General features: G+C 34.0%; 1 protein-coding gene across 1 annotated transcript; it reads left to right on the top strand.

Annotated features, from left to right (window-relative positions):
- Positions 1-584: 584 nt before the first annotated feature.
- LOC115210447 lies at positions 585-1,166 on the top strand. The gene has a single exon (XM_029779048.1). The coding sequence runs from the start codon at positions 585-587 to the stop codon at positions 1,164-1,166; it is 582 nt and encodes a 193-aa protein (XP_029634908.1).
- The last annotated feature ends 24,059 nt before the right edge of the window (positions 1,167-25,225 follow it).

Below are 25,225 nucleotides of genomic sequence, written 5' to 3'. Positions count from 1 at the left end.
TTAGATCAGATGTTTAGTTTGACATTTTTGCGAGTCATATCAAAAGGTCACCCAATTTCGTCAAAAGGAAAACATCTACACACACACTAACGGAATCATTTTTGACGCACCCGTTGGAACTGGAAAAACTTTCCTCTTGAATCTTCTTGCGAAGTTACGGCATAATGGTGACCTTGATATTGCTGTTGCCACCTTAGGAATAGCCTCGACTCTTCACGGCAGCAGACGAACAGCACAAACTACCGTCAAATTACCTTTTAATGTAGCACATCAAGAAAACCCAACCTGCCACACAATTCATTTCTCGGACGAAGCGACAATTTGGGAAAGTGCAACTTGTGTTGAAGCAAATATGTCCATTAAATATTCCCTACAAGCACTTCATACCACAATGATAGACCTTAGATCACTCAACAACATCCCTTGGAAATGCGACTCTACTTCTTGCAGGAGATTTTCGAGAAACTATTATACCCAAGGAACACCCTCTGATGAACATAATGCCTGCTTAAAATATCCCTCCTTTGGTCGCATGTCTAATCGAAACAACTCACTATCAACAAAAGAGCACTCAGTTTTCGGATATGCTCCTTAAAATCGGCAATGGGCAAATTATGTCCGATGACAACGGATATATTGACGCTACCACAGTTGGTCACACTGAATCCAGCCCTGATGACTTATGTTCTGCCGTTTACCCAAATCTTACAACGGAATACATAAAACTAAATTGGCTTCACGATATGGCTCTTCTTGCACCTACAAATGCAGCTGTCAACACTCCTAACTACGACTTACTCAGTCAGTTGCCTTCTCAAGAACGTTGTTACAAATCAGTTGACAACGTTATAGAGCTCGATCTGGTTACACAATTTCCAACAGAATTTCTTAACTCCCAAGATCCTCCAGGACCCCCTCCCCATGAACTTCACTTAAAAGTCGGTTGCCCTGTCATTTTTCTACGCAATCTAAACTCACCCACACCATGCAATGGAACTCGCTTTATGGTCAAACAAATGATGGACCAAACCATTGAAGCCAAAAGTATCACGAAACACGGCAAAAACGATACCGTTTTCATTCCGAAAATTCCGCTAACCCCAAGAGACTACACCTATGTAGAGACTCCAGCTCCCTCTGAAACTCAGCTTCACCATGGCAATTAATAAAGCACAAGGTCAGTCGCTGAATGTTGTCGGATTGGACCTTCGAACATCGTGCTTTTCACACGGACAGTTCTATGTCAGTTGTTCCATAATTGGTCATACAAACAAATTATTCATCTATGCTTCTGAAGGAAAAATAAAGAATGTCATCTGCAGAGCAGCCCTACAATAGATACTTCTCTACTGCATTCTTCATATCTGTGACAAACTGTAGCTGTTAGCAAGCAGACTTCCTGCAAGCATTTCATTGATATTTTGCTTCATTTCCCTGATTATTGTTAACAGTACATTACCTTCAATGACCCCTTTTTCTTCACGCACACTGTTCGATCATAAGCATGCTCTGGCATTCATTTTTGTACAAGCCATTATTCTATTTGTGTGTTTGCTATAAATCTTTGCTTTTCTTTATCATACATAACTTTCTTTGAAAGAGAAAACTTCAATGCGGTTGTGTCAGGTATTACGAGAAAAATAAGTACATTACACAAAACGCTTCAAGTAAGATATAGATCCCACTGCAATTGCTATCCCACTTCATGGACTTGCATTTATTACTAACTGCCAAATTTGCATTAAAAAATATATCCATTAACTAAATTTCTTAATACCATATTATAAGCTGGTAACGAAAATGGTACTTATGTACTTTACGCTTATCAACTTGAAACGACTTCTAATTGTAGGCTAATTCAACTTACACTGTTCACAGGAGTATACCATTATAATAATTACAACGGCCAAAGGACGGCTGCATTTGCTAGTATATATATATATATATATATATATATATATATATATATATATATATATATATATATATATATATATTATATATATATATATGTGTGTGTGTGTGTGTGTGTGTTGTGTGTGTGTGTGTATAAATATATATATATATACATACATATATATATACAAACATATACACACACATATATTTCATGTTAATACTAAAGATTTTTTGTTTGTTTTCACATTCTAGTTATCGTCATTACTGCCGAGCAAACTATGTTTAAAATAAATGTTATGCAAAGCTATTTAATCCACGAAAATCATGTAGACCATATTCTCCAATGTAGTTTTCTAAAAAGTTCCTGTGATCTCAGAAATTTCGGTTGCTATTTCTATCATTCTCAGCAACCACTAAGAAATAGTTGTGTAACGTGTGGCTTATGGGAAATATGCTAGCATATACATACTACGATGCTGTATTCCTGCATATTGAGATTTATTTAAAGCTCACACCAGATCTGATAAAATCAAATGTGGAAAAGTATACGAAGTCAAACATCCAAGCAAAGAAACAGTCGATAGAGAATTTAACCTTACAACAATTAACGTATTTTCGAGGGTCAACGCATATATTTTGTGCTTGCCTACTCCAGCGATCTCACTAAATATACAAAAAAAAGCAGCCAAGACTTTAAGGCTTACTAATCAAATATGAAAATGCATTAAATATACTGAATATTTCAATTGCTTGTAATCTTATTTGTATGATTTAGTGTGACCTGTCATATTAAAGGACATAACATTTTAGAAAGAAATTTGAGAAAATAGAGTACGTTAAGCTCTACGAAAATCCACCCAAGAAAGAGATGGTGATGGTAAAACGTAATTGGTTACGTCTATCGCCCGATATTTTGTGGAGTCTACACAAACGTCTTTCTCAAAGTTTCCATCAATCCGTTTTCACTCGGAAGGTTTCGGTCGATGCAAGGAATCACGAGCCCACGCTGATTGTTTCATCGATTCTAAGAGCATGTTATGAATAGTCATATATTGTTAGCAAATATGAAACACTCTAAACCAACAATGAGTAATAATGATGTGTCACGTATGCTGTTTAGCTCAGGCTATTACTCCGGACAGAGAATAGGGATTTCTTATTTGGTAATTAACTTATCAGAATCAAAAGTAGCACTGGCATGCGAATCTATATGTCAATGCGCTAAACATGTAATGCAATGGAACGAATGTTTTAAGCAAGATAGTTATCAAAATATATTTTATCCAAAGTTTATTAAAGTTACATCATCCAACATATACACAAATCAAAAAAACACTTTCACTTTTTCTTTCACTTTTTCTTTACTTCTCTTTCTCCCTCCCTTCCCCCTCTCTCCCTCTCTCTCTCTATATATATATATATATAAAACTATCTTCATCATTCTTCTTATTCTTCTACTTCTTCTTCTTCTTCTTCTTCTTCTTCTTATTATTATTATTATTATTATTATTATTATTACTATTATTATTATTATCATTATTATTATTATTATTATTATAATTATTATTACTATTATTATTATTAGTAGTATTATTATTATTATTGTTATTATTATTATCATCATCATCATTGTTATTATTTACTTTTAATTTGCGTGTTTGTCACAATCATAATAATAACAATAATATATTAATAATAATAATAATAATAATAATAATAATAATAATATATAATAATAATAATAATAATAATAATAATAATAATAATAACAGTAACAATAAATGCCCTGATGCAGTACCAGGCAGTGGCTCTCATGGCTTCTGATCTTAACTGATTGGAAGTGTTATCATGTACATTGTTTTGTCTTGGTATAAAAGATGGGCTACAGCAAATATTCTGCTCAATACCACAGATTTGCTTGTCAGTTGTTTGACCTTAACCAGTTGTGCATGTCCCTTAGTGGCTGACGATATGTGCATCTCTGATCACGAACAGAAGTAGTGGGGGAGCATCATAGCCATGTGTTGAGAGGGATTCTTCGGGGTTTGAATAGTTCACCTCTGGAAACATGGGTGGTTCTTTCAACATCCTTAAACAACCCTTATTCAGAGACCGTTTGAGCGGGATGGGCTACTCAACCTGAAGAAAATTCTAACTGGGCCCCACCTGCAAGATCATGTGCTGTTTATCTTGATATGAGATCACCATGTCGCGCACATATGGTTGTGATGCATGTGCCTGGTGTACCTTTATCAGTCGGGTACTCATGATGGGTATATTGGGCTTCGTATATTTTACCCCAGTGTCACTTTGATGGCATGAACTGCTCTCTCACACAACAATAATAATAATGATAACAGCAACAACAATAATAATCCTTTCTACTATAGGCACCAGGCTTGAAATTTTAGCTGAGGGGACGATTACAACAACCCCAGTGTTTCACTGTACTTATTTTAAAGAATCCGAAAGGATGATAGGCAAATTCGGCCTCCGCTGAATTTGAACTCAGAACGTAGGGACGGGCGAAATACTGCTACGCATTTCGTCCAGGGTGCTAACGATTCTGCCTTATCTTTTATATAAGCAAAAATGGGGAGGCTAATTTAGACATATCAATAAACCCAACAATACTGAACTGCGTAAATTAATTTGGTCTCTGAAGGAACGTAATATACAATTTGATTGGAATGGAATATTCTATCTAGGTCCTTTCCATATGATAAAGGTAATTCTTCTTGTCCGCTCTCTAACGAAGAACTCTGTCTCATCCTGTTCTCAGAGAATTCTCTTGTAAGCACGTTTAAGGAACGCGTTTAACGTTGCAAATATTGGCAAAAACGTAACTTTATTTCCTATAAATAATTTCTACCAATCTATACAATTCAACATTTAAATGTCTTCTAACTAAATATGTCTATTTCCACGCCTTTAAGCTTTATTCCCATTCATCTATCGTACTACATTTCTCCACTCTTGCTTTTCTGCTAATTTCTTGTTTTATTCTCCTACTTCCCTTTCTTTAAATTGCATTTGACTTTAAATCCATTAACAGTTTTTTAAAAAGAAAATAACTTGCAAACGTTCCCTTCATCATATACGCAGTTACCGCATTCGGGTAAAATGGCTTAGTGATATGTTTTGTTTCTCTTTTTCCCCTGATGAGCAGATCGCATTGTATTACATCATTTCATTCCCTCTAGAGTAATACCGATGTTTTCTTCGGAATGTATGTGGGAAGTATAAAGATTTTAAATAACACCTGCGTTTAACTCATTTATTCATCTCTTTCTCTCTCTCTCTCTCTCTCTTTATATATATACATATAGAGAGAGACACACATATGTATATGTACTTATATATATTTACACATATATATCTACATTATATAAATATGCATAAATGCATATATATATATATATATATAATACATGTATACACATATATATATATATATACATAATATATGCATATGTGTATATATATATACATACATACATACATAAATGTACATACCTACACCTATATGTATATATATATATGCCTATATGGGTACAGGATACCACAAATAAACGTAGAACACAACGAGAAACGAAAACAAAAACAAAACAAGGAAACGGACTTTTTTTTAAACAACGAAAAAGCAGAGTACAAGGCAAACAACACAAGGAACATTCCCCTTCTTCAGCTGCCCCCGTTTCGACTCATTGCGTGTTTCGATATATATATATATATATATATATATGGGGAAAGTGGACTCCTGTATTAAAATAATGTGTATGCAGATAGATGAATAGCTAGATAGCTACGAAGACTGAGAGGACAAGTAACTTGTTATATGCATAAGTACGTTTATTTAATAACACCTACCTGTTATGCTTATCTACGGTGGGAAATTATTCTGCTCAAATGAACAGTAATATTTGTAGACAGGTTCAGCTTCGCAATTCGTGATGTTTTGTTACAACGCTTGAGAACTTTTGCCATTTGAAGTTTCCACCTACCACTCAATCTTTAGATAATGTATTGTAGCAATTGTAATGCATATAAGTATATTCTATTTGCAATCAAATGCATTCATCGCTTGACGTGTCTGTACCCTAACATTTACAATGGTTATACAAATATAACAAATCGAATTCGGTTATGATGCATTCAAAGAGTTTGACACTAGCTTTGTTTCCTTTTGTGAGACAAAGATAACATTCTGATTATTTGCGACATTGCCTATCTTATTTTTAAATATAAATTGAGATATGCTTTAGGTCCATTGAACAACATAAATAACGCCGAGCAAACTTGTATTTGTTCCTTAATGATAAACGCAAATACAAGTCATCATATTATTTCCAAATCGGAAATAGATTACTTCAAGTTTTTTCTCCCTTCTTCCGCTATTTTGCCTTAGATTTGCTCCAAAAATAAATAATTCAGAATTCGTCACGCTGTTTATATCAAAATTTATTTCTCGGGGAATGTTCTCTTATACTCTTTATCTTCTTCTGCCCCATCTCTTTCCTTTCTTTCTCTCCCATTCTCTCACTTCCCCACTCTCTCTTTATTTTCTCTCTCTCTCTCTCTCCTAAACACGCATACACACATCAGTGAGTTTGAAGATCTTTTATATTTCCACTTGTATAACTACAGAGACCTCAAATAAAGCAGTGTGAATAATATCAAACAAAATTTTGTAGTTCGAAATATTGCACGTAACAATTCGTTTTCAGTAGCGTAAAAAAAATACTAGTTTATGAATATATGCATGCATGTATGTACGTATGTACGTATGTATGTATGTATGTAAGTATGTGTGTATGTATGTATGTATGTATGTATGTATGTATGTATGTAGTGTGTGTGCTTGTGTGTATGAGTGTGTGTATGTGTGTGCGTGTGCATTTATGTACGTATAAATATGCCATAATTACGTTGGACATTTTAATCGCTATATAATAATATATGTTATTACGTTAGTTGATTGGTTGCTTCTTTGTTTAATTTCTCCATTTACGTTTCCCATTCTAGATTCAGAGAGAGAGAGAGAGAGAGAGAGAAAGAGAGAGTAAAAGAGAGATACAAAGACAGAAAGAGAGAGAGAGCGAGTGAGTTTGCATGTATATGTATGTTCATTCCATAACATACAACCACGTAATTTCATCTTTTATGTCTAGACTATTATTTTATTAAATTTTATTTTAAGGTCATAAATACTTTTCCTTCAAAAATTAGTATTCATCAATTTCTTCATTTTTATATTTAGAAGCATTAAGAAATTTGATAAAAATAATTTTAATAATATATAGCGTATTTCCTAATATTACTTATGGTGGCAAATGTATACATCTAAAGTTATATGACAAAGAGTTAATATTCGTGAGGCATTCCTTGAAACACAGTGGTGGCCTGTAGATCCCAATTATTGCAAAATCATTTGATTTGTTATACACAAACGCTCATTCAAAACAGCCATTGGAGAATGAGACAAATAAATGTATCGTATAGGAAAATAGCGACTGCTCGCTTTCTTCTGGCAGTGCGGTCTGCGCGAACGGTGTTTAATTCCTCGCCTTTATTTAAGTTTCCTAGTAAGAGTTAATGTGAGTCTTAGGAAGGTCGATGAAAGGAATGAGGTGTGGGTTGTCGACAACCCAATCTTGAATGAACTGAATAGTCCATCCTTTTCAATTAAAGGATGGCCTGATGCCTTGTGCGTTCAACAAAAGTGCTGAGACTGGAGTAGTGCACCAAAGAGAATAATGGCTTATTGACAGCAAGGAGGGTAGTTTCTGCTCAAGGGTTAAAACAGAGGTTGGTACTGTTTGATACCTAAGGTGCTTTTCTCCCTCTTCTTTGCCATGGATAAAAACGAATTTACCTGGTTAATGAGAATTTTGCGATTGAAATTACACTGTCAATATTGTTGGTTGTTTATTTGCTCGTGCTCGTATTGAATTTCTTCGCTTTCCCGAGTCAGTGGAAAGATTCGTGCCGGGGTTGCTGATTTTGCTTATGTTTTTGTTATATCTTGCTGCCTTAGATAAGAGAAAATACATGCCAGAGACTGCTTTGATGCGGGGTGTTTTGATAGAGATTTGGGGAATGGCTAGATGCTTTGATTTTGATTGTGAGTCGGGTTTAGGGGAGATGCGTGAGCACATAATCTTGCTGTAAACATAATCACGTATGCATGTACGAATATGTGTATTCTTTCGTTCTCTCGTATAAGCCTTTCAGTGTGTTTTTCTTTTTGTTTTAATAAACGTGTTATTTCTACGGAAATTTCTATCAAATTTTAATTTTAGCTGCTAGTCTATTTATATCAAATTTTTATTTCGGCAGCTATTCTATTTATATAAAAGCATCCCTTACACTGCTATATGAATTGGATTATCTCGCAAAACTATATAGAGTGAATAAAAGAGATGTAACAGTTCTTTTTATACCTATATGATAAAGAAAATTCATATTTGGGCACAAGAATTTCTCTTTGAAATCATTCTTTTATTTGTATGCAAATTTATTCCAAGTTAATTTGGAAGCAGAAAGGAAAATATATTTGTAGACGCATTCTAAGTTCGTTTATAACATTGTTTAACCTCAGGTCAATCCCAGTCATACAAATGTATCTCGGGGTGGCTTACACATTACAATGCGTAAATATCTTTTGTCGTAACCGGATTAAATTTTGCTCGACGCAAAAATGGCAGAATTATATGCATCTGAAACATTGATATAAATCTGAAAGAATGATAATGATCTTAAATTATATCCAAATAATTTCATGCCAGTAAATATTTTACAAGCTGGACTTGTTACATATAGGTGACAAATCTACAAATGAGAAACCACGGTACTGAAAGAAAACAGAATGACATATTAAACAGATTATTTGTATAAGCGTTACCACGCTGGAAAAGGCACTTAGCAGCATATATTCTGACTCTTTACATTCTGAGTTCAAAAGGCACCGAGACCGACTGTACCTTTCATCTTTTTGGAATCGATAGAATAAGTACAAGCTGAGTTCTGGGGGTCGATGTAACGAACTAGAACTCTAACACAAAAACGGTAGAAAATATCAGGCCTTATGCTTGTAGAGATATATTCTACTAATTCAGAGTTGATTTCTTTGAACAACGAGCCATATAATTATGCTGTTTGTAACAAAACCACCGAAATGATTCCGGTTCTCAACATTTAGACTGACTAGAATGATTAGGTGAAAGGTATAGTTATGGCATCAGCTGTCACTTCTTCCTTAGTGCTTATTTAAATTGAGCACTGAAGTATCAAAAGCAAATTCGAGAGTGGAGAGATGGATAGATTCCTAATCTTTGGTAATTTTTGGTTATCTCACCTCCATTAAAAAATTGGGTTATTTCCTCCGGTTTTACGAGAAATATCGGTACATTTGGTTATCTCCTTTAACTGAAAAATTCATTTAACCTTCAATAACAAAAAAACTAAAAAAATTTAATAATCATGAAAACTGAAAAAAATAAACACCTTACTGAAACTGGTAATACTTTAATAACACATCATACCATGCCTATTGGGGAGGCTAAACGTCAACAATGTTTTGAAGTACTGAATCAAAATGATCTAACTCTTTTAATCTAATCTGTTGTCACCACATTAACATTTTTTTGTAGGGAGATAACCCAGTTTTTTAATGGCATTTTTTAATATGGGTGAGATAACCAAAGTGTACCCAACCTTTTAAAAAGTATGTACGTCGGTTTCCGACGATATAATCGAATACCTGTTTACTATAGGATATGAAAGTAACAACTAAGAAACAAAAAATCCAAACATGCTAAATTTTTTATGTCAGCCTTCAGAGTAATTCGTTGCAAGAAATAATATTCCGTTTACATATATTGTATAAAAGAAACATATCTTTCGGCAAAGTATAGTTACATTCCCTAATTAATATAAGTAATATAAGCTATATATATAAACATATTCGGTATTGTAGGCAAATTCTATTATTCAAGATTTGCCAGTGAATTCTAAAGGCAATTATCAGCTTACGTTCTGTCTTATATAATACGCACTCAGATATAATATATTTTTTTTCTTTGTTTTATTTTGTAAATAGAATATGATTTTCCTTTTACTGCTGTTATCAGAGAATAAGTGCTTATTGTGCGAAATCCAGAACGCAATGATTCGCAAACACTATCTCACCCAATCACAAGAGCAGAGGCACGCACTCCTCACACATACACATCGTTGGTGTAACCATCATATTCTGATGTTCTGATGAGTTAGCTTTCTTTATCTGCATGTTTTTGTTAATATGTCATTTTAATGTATAAAGCACATTAATTTCTTCCACCCTGAAATTATTACTACATGATGAAGGCTGTGGGTCCGTAGTCCTAAAGATGCCAAGTGGTTAAATAAATATATCCACCTCTCTCACACCTGACACTTTATGGTTTATATATAGAAATACATATATATATATATATATATATATATATATATACAATGCAAATATTAAAAATATATTAAAAAGCAAATATTACAATGCAAATATTACATCAGTTTTAAAATGTAGAGCAATCTTCAGTTGCACAAGAATATAGAATTTAGTTGAATTCAAAGGATTCATTTGTATAGTTATTCTATTAACCAAAATCACAAAGAGGATAAGTAGATAGACAAAGAGCAAGTTTCATCATCAACATCATAGTTTTAACTGTTATTTTTTCACAGAAAGACACTGCTTATCATTGATTTTAATTTGTTATTTAGATTTACTACTGGGTGGGGGTTTAGTTCTATATTTATAGATATTATATCTAAACATGTATCATAAATCAACATAAAATAATAATAATAATAATAATAATAATAATAATAATAATAATAATAATAATAATAATAATAACATTAATAATAATAATAATGGACTGTCCCAATCGATATAAACCTATCTGTCAAGACCTACCAAAAACTGAGCAAATATAAAGATCTTGAAATAGAAATCAGCAAAATGTGGAACCTGAAGACTAAAACAATACATGTTGTCATAGGTGCCCTGGGAAGATAGCGAAAGGGGCTGATTGCTACCTAACTCAGATACCAGGAAACCCCAAAATGTCAGAAATTCAAAAGATAGTCCTCATGGGAACTGCTCATATCCAACGCAAAATACTTTCTATGTAATCTCAAGGTTTAAAACAAACAATTTTTATTTATTTATTTAATTTTTTTTATTAGACATTCACTGATACAACACCCAAAAAACCCTAAATGTATGGCACACTAGGCATAACAACAACGTGAAATTCCAACCTGCTGTCTCTTGAGGTCTCTGGGTGAGACTTGGAGCCAACTTGTACAAATATAAAGTAAAAGTCAAACATAGAATAATAATAATAATAATAATAATAATAATAATATAATAATAATAATAATAAATGCCCTGATGCATTACCAGGCAGTGGCTCTCATGGCTTCTGATATTAACTGATTGGAAGTGGTATCATGTACATTGTTTTGTCTTGGTATAAAAGATGGGCTACAGCAAATATTCTGCTCAATACCACAGATTGCTTGTCAGTTGTTTGACCTTAACCAGTTGAGCATGTCCCTTAGTGGCTGATGATATGTGCATCTCTGATCACGAGCAGAAGTAGTGGGGGAGCATCATAACCAAGTGTTGAGAGGGATTCTTTGGGATTTGAATAGTCACCTCTGGAAACATGGGTGGTTCTTTCAACATCCTTAAACAACCCTTATTCAGGGTCCGTTTGAGCGGGATGGGCTACTCAACCTGAAGAAAATTCTAACTGGGCCCCACCTGCAAGGTCATGTGCTGTTCATCTTGATATGAGATCACCATGTCGCGCACATATGGTTGTGATGCATGTGCCTGGTGTACCTTTATCAGACGGGTAGTCATGATAGGTATATTGGGCTTCGTATATTTTACCCCAGTGTCACTTTGATGGCATGAACTGCTTTCTCACTCAATAATAATAATTATAATAATAATAATAAATAATAATAATAATAATAATAATAATATAATAATAATAATAATAATAATAATAGTAATAATAATAATGATAATAATAATAATAATAATAATGATAATAAACAGCTACTGGGGGTGCTGCTGCTGATGATGATAAATGAGGCCCCTGTACGAAGATTAGTGGTATTTTTTTTAATGAAAACTTAATAAATATTTAACTTTACTTGAAAAGAAAATTTCTAACAGTACACCAAATCGCTTGTCCAATGGTTATACAGGAAGCGCGCCCGTTAGGAAGCTGCCAGCCTGATGGCGAAAAATTTTCAAATGGCAGAATATCTTCCTGGAAGGTCACTTAAACGGTATTTGTCCCAAATTAAGCCCCCAAAATTCACCGCCACGACGACCAAAAAATCAAAAAGTAAAAGAACTAAATAGAACCGGGAAGAATATAAAGAAGTAATATATGCTTATTACTTTGCATTAAGTAGGCCAACCCAAGAGAAACACACCGCAAACTCCTACAGAATTTGGAGGAGCCGGAATCCAGCTAGCAGACCAAACCTGGATGAAAACAGATTACCAAATGTTAGAAGAGATATCTTCAGAAATACCAGACTCACAGATGCAGATTTAACCTCTATTAAAAAAGTGGTATAGAATGACCTAAATGTAAGTCAGGATAGAAATAACGAAGCTGAGGAAAGGAAAGTTGGGTCAAAAGCATTGACTGAAAGGCGACCGTCTGCCGAAACGACTCAAGATCCTGAAGAAAAAGGAAAATATAATGACCCTAGAAAAAACAGCCCGGAAAATGATGTCGAAACAGAATTTGAAGACCACATGTTTGTTGAACAACACAGAAAATCTATCATTGAAATGAAGCAAGAAGTTTTGAATGAGCTTGCAGTTGTAGGACATACAACTATGAATGATAGGGAACCACTCCATAAACTCTCAAATGCACACCAACATAAAACACAAATAAAAATTGGCAACTGCGTTACACAAGAAATCATACACCAACTAAAACCCGATCTTAATGAATTAAATGTAATTATTTACTCTGTCGCTAAGGTAATCGAAAGACACTGTTTAACACCCAAAAAGTCAACAATACCAAATTCGAAACGAAAATCAAACTGGAGGAGTAGAATTGAAACTGAAATTGAATCATTGCGAAGGGAGATATCAATATTAACTGAGCTAATCTCTGGAAATGATGTAAGATCAAGAAAAGGCAGCAAGATTGTGAGAAAATATGGACACTCAACAAGAGAAAAACTAATGTCAGCGAAAGAAACACTTAAACAAATTCTACAAACAAAATAAGTTGTTCAAATATAATGTCAAATCATTTTACAGGGAAATAGGGAAAGAAAAAATAACCATTGAAAATCCACTCCTAATGGAAGAAGTTGAAAAGTTTTGGAAGGGGATCTGGAGTGATGAGAAACCGTACAATGAAAATGCAGACTGGATCAAACGCACCCAAGATACCTACAAAAATCTACAAGAAAAGGTATGGGAAGACATCTCGATCACCGACTTAAGGAGGACACTAACGAAGGCCCATAAGTGGAAATCCCCTGGTATTGATAGAGTACCAAATTTCTGGCTTTCATCACTCTGGTCTGCACACAAAATGTTAGTAATACTATTTAATAGTATTATGAAAGACCAGGAAAAAACACCTCATTGGATGGCAAATGGTATTACTTACCTCCTCCCCAAAAATAACAAAACGAAAGACCCAAAAAACTACCGGCCTATAACATGTTTATCTACCACCTATAAGATTTTTTGACTTCTATTCTAGTAGAGAAAACATACATTTATGGAAGAGAATAACCTCTTTCTCACTGAACAAAAAGGATGCAGACGAGGCTCGTACGGATGCAAATATCAGCTCCTAATTAATCGCATGATCCTTGAGAACTGCAATAACAAGCGCAGATATCTCAGCTCTTCATGGATTGATTATAAAAAAAGAATTTGACAGCATACCGCATTCGTGGATTCTGAAATCGCTGGACATTTTCAAAATTTCTCCTGTGATTTCAGATTTTTTAAATTATAATATGTCACTATGGAACACGAAGCTCCAATTATATCATTCTAATGGGGTATTGCGCTCAAACAACATTAGCATAAACTGTGGCATTTTCCAAGGTGACTCACTTTCACCACTAATTTTTTGCATAGCACTAATACCACTCTCAAATGAACTGAATAGTACATGATATGGCTACAAAATTGACAACAGGAAAATAAGCCATCTATTTTATATGGATGATTTAAAGCTATATGGCAAAAATGATGAAGAGCTTGAAGGATTATTACATACCGTGAAAGGATTCAGTGATTATATCGGTATGGAGTTTGGCCTTGAAAAGTGTGCCAAAGCCACTTTTAAGAAAGGGAAATTGGTAAAGTCTAGTTCAATCGAATTAGATTTCGAAACAGTAATAAATCAAGACTCTCGTAACAAGCATGCAAGCATGAAAGAGAAGGTTAGGAAGGAATGTTATAGAAGAGTTCGAGCAGTCCTGAAGTCTGAGCTGAATGCATATAATAAGGTGTTAGTCATAAATTCCTTAGCAGTACCAGTTGTTCTTTATAGCTTCAATGTGGTTAACTGGAATACCAGTGAAATAATGAAAATTGACAGAAAAATCCGCAAGCTACTGACTTGTAATAAGATGCACCATCCAAAGGCAGACGTGGATCGCCTTTACCTTCCCAGAGCTCAGGGAGGTCGAGGTTTGATCCAGCTTGAACTTACATACAAAACCACCACAATCGGACTGGCTAAATATGAAACCTTCACTCTCTGCTTTTAGCCCTGAGCTTCGTAACCATTGGTGCGTGTGTTTCTGGTCGACATCAGCTTGTTTGCTACAGGCCACATACTTGCCATGGAGAGGTTTCTGTTCCCATCTGCTAGCTAAATTTTCATGTGCTTTTGTCTTTGCAATTAATTTCATTTTTTTTGCAGCTGCAGTTGGCGCATCTCCTTCAGCCTGATCAATCTGGTGGGTAGCTAAGAGATCAGCAGCGAATTTTTTGCTCTCTTTCAGAATAGAGTGAAGTTTTCCAACGATTGGATGCTAAAACTTGTTAAAAAACATGAAAGACCTAAAAAACTGAAAGAGAGCAAAAAATTCGCTGCTGATCTCTTAGCTACCCACCAGATTGATCAGGCTGAAGGAGATGCGCCAACTGCAGCTGCAAAAAAAAAATGAAGTTAATTGCAAAGACAAAAGCACATGAAATTTAGCTAGCAGATGGGAACAGAAACCTCTCCATGGCAAGTATGTAGCCTGTAGCAAACAAGCTGACGTCGACCAGAAACACACGCACCAATGGTTACGAAGCTCAGGGCTAAAAGCAGAGAGTGAAGGTTTCATATTAGCTGCTCAAGACCAAAGCTTATTAACCCGGAACTACCTAACCAATGTGATAAAAAATGGAGCTGACCCAAAATGCCGATTCTGTAACGATGAGATTGAAACAATTGACCACCTAATCCCAGGGTGTAGAGCCTTAGCACCTGCAGAATATAAAGCAAGACATGACAGAGTCGGCCAGTATTTACATAGGACAATATGTCGGTATTATAAAACCAAAACCGCTGACAAATGGTATAAACGACATCTTGAAGCTGTGACTGAGGGAGAAAATGTGCCGATTCTATGGAACTTTCCCGTACAGACCGACAAGACTATAAAAGCTAATAAACCGGATATTATTATAAAAGATCAGACAAAAACATGTCTTTATTAATTGACATGAGTATCCCTTGTGATCACAATATAGCGGCGAAAGAATTTGACAAGATTAGTAAATATAAATATAGTAATTAATAATTTTACCAAGCTGTGTTCAGTATGTAAAAAGACCATTTACGGTATGTTTAAAAGATTACTTTATATAATTAGGGTTCAGCAAAAAAAATACTTTACCACACAAAGTTCGGTGTGTGGTAAAGTAAATTTTTTTGCTGAACCCTAATTATATAAAGTAATGTTTTAAACATACCGTAAATGGTCTTTTTACATACTGAACACTGCTTGGTAAAATTATTAATTAATAATTAATTAATTTTACCCTTATTATTATTGACAATATAATGCCATCCCTGATAATAAACTACAGATCTCTCTGTAGGTAATTGTTGCTCTATAACTCACGTGGGTGGACGGGGAAGGATGCAAAGCCTCATTCTCACGTTTTGAATTCGTTAGTACTAATGGTCGAAGGGGTTTCGTCTGGGATTACTCAAATCAGACAGGTATGTTCGATTTTTAGTGCTCTCAAATTTAAACTGAACGAAATCTTGGGCTGATGCCAGGAATGTTGATATAGGTATGTATTTCTAGAATCTCTATATCTAACTAACCCAGAAACGGCGTTCTCATGTAATCGATGTACAAGTGATCTTTCGTTATTTTTCCCTCTATGCCTACGTGAATTGTTTTTGAATATACATTGTCTGGGAGACTCTTCTTATAGTAGAGGAAATAGCTAAATTCTTTGGCTGCTATTTCTAAAATTTCGGTGTGTGGTAAAGTGAATTTTTTGGCTGAACCCTAATTTGAAGCATATATATATATATATATATATATATACACACACACACACACAGGCACTCATTCATAAAAGAAAACATTTAAACCCACCATTCTTTTGACCTGCACTCTCTCACCTTACTTTTCTTATGCCTCCCTCCTCCCACTTGGTTTGAACCCTTGAACCTTTAGAACCTTCTAGATTCTTCTACATTCAGCCACTCTGACGTCACTCCTTATAAAGAGACACTCATTATCGCCATGGGCTCCTTGAGAGCGGTCAGCTAAAAGCTTTTTGTGCATTTTCATGTCGACATAAGTTCCTTGATTTTCCTGATGAGAAATCTGCATAATGTACTCCTTATTCCTTCGGAATTAGGAATATGCAGCCTTCGAAACATATGTCGAGAATAAAGGATATTTGTTAACTAGTCGATCAACTCCATTCTTTCATATACTTATAATTTTAAAATAAACATACACATTTCCGCACGAAGACACATAGTCTATGCCCTAGGGACGTAGCTTCAACCGTGTTCTTTCTGATGTGAATTTGCTACCCAGGTATCGGTTATCTTTCGAATTATCCTTAATAAGATAATTAATTCAACTACTCAAATATATATCTATCTATCTATCTATCTATATATATATATATATATATATATATATATATGCTTCTTTATCTTCGTCTCTTATATTTGAGCACTTCTTTTGCAGTCCTATAAACCCTTTTGTTTCTATAAAAGACAAATATTATATATATATAGTTGATCCAAACAAGAAAGCACAAAAAACACAACATCGCGAGGACGTGGAACAAATATAGTATTATTGGACGCTCAGGAAAGAAGGAAAGAAGGAGGATTTAACGTTTCAAGCGGAGCTCTTCCTCGGAAACAGAGGAAAAAAATCGCCAACGGTACACACGCGGTCACATTTGAGGTCTGATCAATAAGTATCTACACTGTTGCCATTTTGACGAAGCTTAAGAACGCAAAGCGAAGCCACAAAACACAAATTGATCTTATGCTCTGCTGTGCAAGCACACCAATATTTAACGTTCTAGACCAATTTCGCTGTTTACAGCAGAGCTTGGAAGGAAGGTGTGTAGCATTACATTGACCACGATAGAGAAAGTTGTCACGGGGAGACCTGCTTAGAGGCCTACGCAAAGTTTCAGAAAGTGTATGAATAGGAGTGTATGCGCCGCACACAAGTGTACAAGTGGTTCAGACATTTCCAAGACGGCCGAAAAAATGTCGATATTGACGAATGTTCTGGGAGATCCGCAACCAGAAGAACTGAGGAAAACATCGTAGATGTGTGTGCAGCTGAGAGGAAAAATCGTTGAATCACCATCCGTGAGTTATCAGAGGACGGGCAGATTAGTTGCAGTTCAGTTCAGTTCAGTCCATTATTACTGAAGATTTGGTTTTGACACGTGTGTGCCAAGTTTGTGCCAAAATTGCTTTAAGCTGACCGAAAAGACACCTAGGTTTCAGTTGCATAGATCTCATTGTTTGTGTTAAAACCGAGGAAAACTATTTGAAAACTTTACGTAGGCCTCTGAGCATGCATGCACATCGGAGTTCAAGGTCAATCTGTGCGTGCGAAGCGGCTTTACTCTGCGTGCTCTAGCATCGTTACTATACCAACAGTACGGATACCTATTCATCAGACCACGTATATGTGTATATGTATGTACGTACACACACACATATATATATATATATATATATATATATATATATATTATATATATATATATATATATATATATATATATATATATATAATATATATATATATATACAGAGAGAGCGAGAAGGTGGGCGAGTGATGGAGAGAGAGAGTGAGACTTTTAAGTTTTAAATGTCCATGGAAATGTATGTTTTCTAAACTTTTTTCCAAGGACTGGTAGTCAAAATAAAATATGGATTGGGAGAGTAAGATTTTCGCTCTAATATCGAAATTAGTCTCCAAATAACAACGATAAAGGAATTTCAATAAAACCGTAGGTGAAATCTGGTTTTGCGAAAGACACTATAAATGCAATATTTGTAATATGACGATGGTGCATATTAATTTCTTCCACAGGGAAATTACTACTACACGATGAAGGCTGTGAAAGTGTCGTGTTAAAATATATATATTCACCTCTCATACCATCTGAATTTTTAATAGAAATCTAAATACACAAACACTCAGTGCCACACACACACACACACACACGTACACATACACACACTCACATACATTTATATGTGAAAAGAGGGAAAACAACGAAATTTCTGAGTTACTGCATTGTTGCTATGATCTTTCATTCTCAACTACAAAAAATGATTTTAATATATTTGTAAGAAAAGGAATGTGAAAAACCCCTAAACATATATGGTTACACTAAACACAAACACGTTGTCACGGTATTCTATTTGAAAGGGATTTTCTCCCCTCTCCTTATCTCCTTTACCCTTTTGGTGTGCGCATCAATTCTTTCTGAATTGTAGTTGACTGTAATTGCAAGAAACTTTTTAATATTGTCCCCTCGAATGATAGTTAATTACAACAAATCAAGAATGTATTCTTTAAATTATTGCCACCGGCCACTCTGAACTATTTTTCTCAGTTTATTTTGTTTTATGCAAATTACGCGTAGTCGTAAATTTATTTACTATCTTTGCATACAACAAACACTCTCATCTGTTTGATCGAAAGTTGGATAATATCTGTGCTGATGACGGCGCCTGTTCTTCGAGAAATACATGTCCGCAGGCGTCATCTTGTCTCCAGACTAACAGAATACATTTAACGTTATCTTAGTAATTTTGATTCTCTAGATTGTCTCTCGTTCTCCTTCGGTGTATATCGAAATTTTACGAAGAATTCATTTAATATTTCCCTGAAGAAAAGAAATTTTCGTTATAGTATTTAATATTATTTATATTTTGTTCCTTTGCTGGTGGACGCTCGAATTATTTCTCTTAGCTTCTGTCTATCTATCTATCTATCTATCTATCTATCTATCTATCTATCTATCTATCTATCTATCTATCTATCTATCCACCTCTCACTTTATATATATATATATATATATATATATATATATATAAATTAGAGATAAAACCACTATTAGGCAACTCAAACAGTGATAGACATATATCAAAACATAAAAAACAAAATATAAATATAATCAATATAATATGCAATATATATATTAAAAATATAAAATACCGTGAAATTTGATTTAATCCTAAATCTAATTTTTTCCTGTAAGTTGGATATACTCCCTAATATTATGATATATATATATATATATATATATATATATGTATATATATGTATATATATATATATATAATATATATATATATATATATATATACATATATATATATATATATACACATAAGCACAGGCATGGCTATGGGGGAAGAATCTTGCTTCCCAACCACAGGGTTCTGGGTTCAGTCTCACATCGTGGCACCTTCGCTAAGTGTCTTCTGCTATACACTCGGCCGACCGAGTGGATTTGGTATGTAACATATATATATATATATATATATTATATATATACACACATATATATATTTGCATATATATATATATATATATATATGTATGTATAAGTAATACATGTGTGTGTGTGGGTGTATAATTTAGAACATCTGTGAGTCATTTTGGCAAGAACTTTATGTTCAATTTTCAGCAATTTGTAATAAAATAACCAATAAGATGAACATCTTTCGTACACAAAATCACAAGAGGTAGACACTGAAGTACGGGAGGAAGAACAAAAAGAAGCGGAGAAGGAATGGGATATTTTGCAGCGGGGAAGTAAATAACTTTAAAAAGTGTTAGATTTTGAATATCGTAATTTTTGAGGAGACATGTAAGTGAAATACTTTATTTTTGTAATTGGAAAAGGTGTAACCAGAGTGTAAATGGAGTATTTGTTAAAAAAGTGAAGCAGTTTTAAAATGCATAAATTTCGTTGTTGGGATGATAACATATGAGTTGCGTGGAAAGGGAAATTAATCATACTGGCATCCATTACCTATTGGCAAGTGTAAATGATGCATACGTATATGTGTATATATAAGTATAGACACACACACACACACACACACACACACACACACACAGACATAGCTACATAGATAGATAGAGAAAGAGAGAGTGTGTGCGTTAAGATTAAAATCTCCATGCAAATGTAAGTTTTCTAAATTTTTTAGGCGATCAAATTTCAAAATAAAACTTATAGTTTGGCAAAGTAAGATTTTTGCTCTAGTACCGAAATCCGTCAACATCCGTCAACGAATGGCAATGACAGATGAATTCGATAAAACTGTATATAAAATCTGGTTTTGTGAAGGACGATATAAATGCAATATTTGTAAATGGATTTTAAGTTGTTTAATTGTAATGCACTATGTGATTTCCTATTAATTCGTGTTAAAATTAAATTACTAAGTAATTCTTTCATAAATTCATTGACGTTCGACCGGTCATATTTTCTAGTGAATACAGTGACAGGTGGATAGGATAAGGTGCATTGAGTGAGAAAAGTTATATTTAATGTTAAATTAATTTGGTAAGTATTGGCAAGATAAATTTTGAAAAGCATAATTAATTTTAAGAATTCAAAGATATTTATGAAATGCAAGAAAGTCTACTACTACTACTACTACTACTACTACTACTACTACTACAAATATTACTACCACTACTACCACCATCACCACGAAAACCACCACCACCACCTGCGCCACAACCACCACCATCACCACCACCATCATCACCACCACCACCATCACCACCACCACCATCACCACACCACCACCACTACTACTACTACTACTACTACTACTACTACTGCTACTACTACTACTACTACTACTACTACTACTACAACTACTTCTTCTTCTTCTTCTTCTTCTTCTTCTTCTTCTTATTATTATTATTATTATTATGATGTCCTTTGAAGGGATTTTAGGCATTTCTAGATCGGTTGGCTAAAATACTTTCAACCAAATGCGATTTTATAGTCAATGTTCTTGCTTTAAGGTGGAGTTGTCTTTCACATGTACTTTATTTCCGTTAATCTATTTCTTTCCTGACCATTGCTTCGAATTTGAAGTACATATATGAAAGTGGATTATTAGAGGAGAAACTAACCAGGAAACCATTCAAGAAACCTTAAACGATTTAAGATGATCTGAGAGAAGAATTCTAATTTACCTATGACGGGGAATGACTGACTTCAGTTTTGGTAATGACACAGGTATTATATGTCTGCATATTTGTGTGTGTGTGTGTGTGTGTGTGTGTGTGTGTGGTGTGTGTGTGTGTGTGTGCGTATGTGTGTCTGTGTGTGCAAGTTCAATAGAGACACAGAAATATATTACTTATAAACAATCACTAGAAAGCATCTACCGTTTTGATAAGAGCTAGTCAGAAAAGTTTGTGTGCCGATGATCTAGGATTGAAAGATTGAGCGTATTCGTGCATGAGACCCATCTGGAACGACCTTGAAGGTTCTGAATCCCCTACAGATTTATGATGGGTGTTTTTGTATACCTTTTTCTTAATATAAAATATACTTGATGAATTTATGCGTGGTTGAAACACCATAAAATTTCTGCCGTATTTATATGTAAAGATTTTTTTGTAAAGTGCTTCAATAGATACAAGGGATAGAAACTTGTTTCATGAGACATATTAGGGTTGTAACTATAAGACTATAGAATTTTAACTGATATTTTCCTTATAAGTATGGTTAGCGCCGTACATAAATATTACTGTATAAAATATACAGACACGCACACGCACATGTACACGCACAAAAACATACATGTTGAATTAGATATATATATATATTACCTGAGAACAAGCATATGTTACTGGACGTTAATTACTGTTAGTGCGATTTAATTAGGAATACTGTCATACGGAGCATACACGTTAACATCGGACTTTATCCGAAATGTCAGTGCACTAATGTTTATAAAGCCTGACACAGGAGGTGTCAATACTTAATTGTACTAGCATATAATTCCTTTTCTATTGCATATATTGGTAGATTACTGCTAGAGTTTAACATGGGACTCAAAGAATCTGTATGCATATTGTCATTCCTTAACATACGCACACACACACACACACACACACACACACACTCACACACACCTCACACACCACCTACATATTTAGGGTCAGTATATAAATATATAGATATGTATGTATATAGATATGTCAGTATATAAATATATAGATATGTATGTATGTGTTTACGAGCATGTGTGTGTGCATGAGTGTATGTGTCTATATATTTTGCTCATCATAATGTTGGTGGAAAATTTACCTCATAATCTCATCAACTCAGCAAGTATTTTATCTTGATAAAAGCCAACTCTGATATTACATAATGATCAAAGTAATAAAAAATCAGTTTACCAATTCTAAACCTGATTGTCTAGTATGTCTAGTATAAAAACAAACTGTAGATTCTCTGACAGGGAATCTTCCTCATGAATCAGATTTGCATGTTGCAACATTACCCAGGTGTTATGTCGAATTACATAAATATCATTTATTAAAGTTTAGGGAAATTTGATTTAGTTATCTTCGCTTAACTAAAAAGCAATTAGTTAGTTACGTACATGCACGTCATGCAGAGGAGGTGTTGATTTAAAAATACAAAAGTGAACAACAAATTCTTGGAAAATTTGTGTTAAGTTTTCAATATAAATTTTATCCAGCTTATCTTTCAGTGAAATGATTCTAGCGAATAGTTGAACGAAATTGGGAAGAGATAGTTGTCTCTAGATTACAGACGATTAAAATTTGTTTTCAAGTATAAATTCTCTAAATAAGAATTGGAAAAACAGTATAACAGAAATGCTGTCTATAACAGAAATAAAAATAAACTTCTGATGTTACACATGAATTTAACTATCTTCTCAATGTAAAAAGAGATATTAAGTTGGTAAATTGAAGCACTTAAGCGGTTAGCATACTAAATTATGGCAACCGTTTAACCTAACAAACATAACACTGAAATTTCATTTCAGATATATTTTTCTATGAATGTCGTAGAATAGTCTCATGCAGACAAATTAAGTCGAGAAAAAATTGAAAATTCAGATATTATAACGGACCTCTTTAGGATGGTACCAAATATGCGCTAGTGTACAAGACGTAAGCGTATTCTGCACGCATATGCTGCATTCGCACAAGTACACAAAAACTTGAAATTCTCATAGCAGTAAGAATCAAAATACTGCCAAATCTATATGTCATAAAAAACAAACAAAACTCGAACTATTACTCACCGATTAATACTATATTCAATCGTTCGAGAAGTATGAGGAATCTCCCTGAAGTACTTCCGCAAATACAGTGAAGTGAAAATGTTGTATCCACATGTGTACACTATATTGTGAGCCAATGAGGCAGACTGTATACATTCAAATAATCTGCTAGAAATTGCTGCTAAATGTTCCTTCAGTTTCATAATATCAGAACTGTTCATTCATTTGCATACGAAAATAACCGGTGGGTTTGAGTGAGTTCTAGTAGTTCCGATCGTATATCTTTTCGATCGCAGCAAATTTGGTGTTAAACAATAGGTTCAGAACATATACCATGAAGCAAATTGTGGTAAATATTATATATATATATATCCAGTATGAGACTTTGTACCCCTATTATTTTATCATATTTGCTTTCAGGAGCTACGTATATATATATATATATATATATATATATATATATATATATATATAATATATATATATATATATATATGTATGTATATATATATGCATACATATATATATAGAGAGAGAGGGAGAGAGAAAGAGAGAAAGTGTGAGATATATAAATAGATAGATACATACATACATACATACATACATGCACACATACATATATATATGTGTGTACATATATATGCGTGTCTGTGTCTGTGTGTGTATGCATATGTATGTATGTGTATGTATGTATATATGTAGATATGTATATGCGTTTGTAGTTTTGTATGCGTGTAATGAGAGAAAAAGGCTGTGGCCCATCAGTGATGGAATGATCGATTCAAACAATAACTTAACTGTAAAATCGTACACGACCTGGGTGCAATATCAAAGATTTTAGATCTTTCTCCTGTTGCGAGAACTCATGCAGAAATATCAAAAGAGGAAATTCGAGAGGCAATAGAAATAACGAAACATTTACAAGGTCGGTATAAATGCTATTATTACCGAAGTAATAAAAACCGCAATGACAAGCTTAATATGTTACACGGAATGTTCAACATAGTGCTGAAATCAAAAATCAACTAAATGATTGAATCAGTAATCTGTGAATACTTCTTAGGAAAAAAAATGACAGCAAAAACGAAAATTAGAAAGCAACCTTTCTTTTATCAATAGCAAGAATTTTTCTTCCATCGTTCTCGAGAGAATCAAAAGTAAAACCGAAGAAATAAGGGAAGGAGATTTGTATTTCGACCTAATAAGATAGAGGCTTATTTTATATATCAGAGAGACAATGGTTAAAAGATTTATGTACACTTGCGCTTTAAATTTGTCAACTCTCATCCAGTCTTCTACAAGTTCCGAAGAAATGTTTAATAAAAGACCATGACAGATATACATGTAAACCCCGACATACTATGATGTATAGTGTGTTATACAACCCGGGGTAACTTGGTCTTGAATAGTCACTTGACGCCTGCAATTGAAGTAGGCCTAGTTCTATGAAA

The sequence above is a fragment of the Octopus sinensis genome, linkage group LG4, assembly GCF_006345805.1.
Source record: "Octopus sinensis linkage group LG4, ASM634580v1, whole genome shotgun sequence".
NCBI classification, from domain to species: Eukaryota; Metazoa; Mollusca; class Cephalopoda; order Octopoda; family Octopodidae; genus Octopus; species Octopus sinensis.
The sequence above is the reverse complement of the archived record's forward strand: the minus strand, read 5'-3'. Positions and strand labels throughout refer to the sequence as shown.

Coding starts and splice junctions, on each gene's coding strand:
- LOC115210447 (XM_029779048.1), top strand. CDS start 585: ATGCTCCTTAAAATCGGCAATGGGCAAATTATGTCCGATGACAACGGA.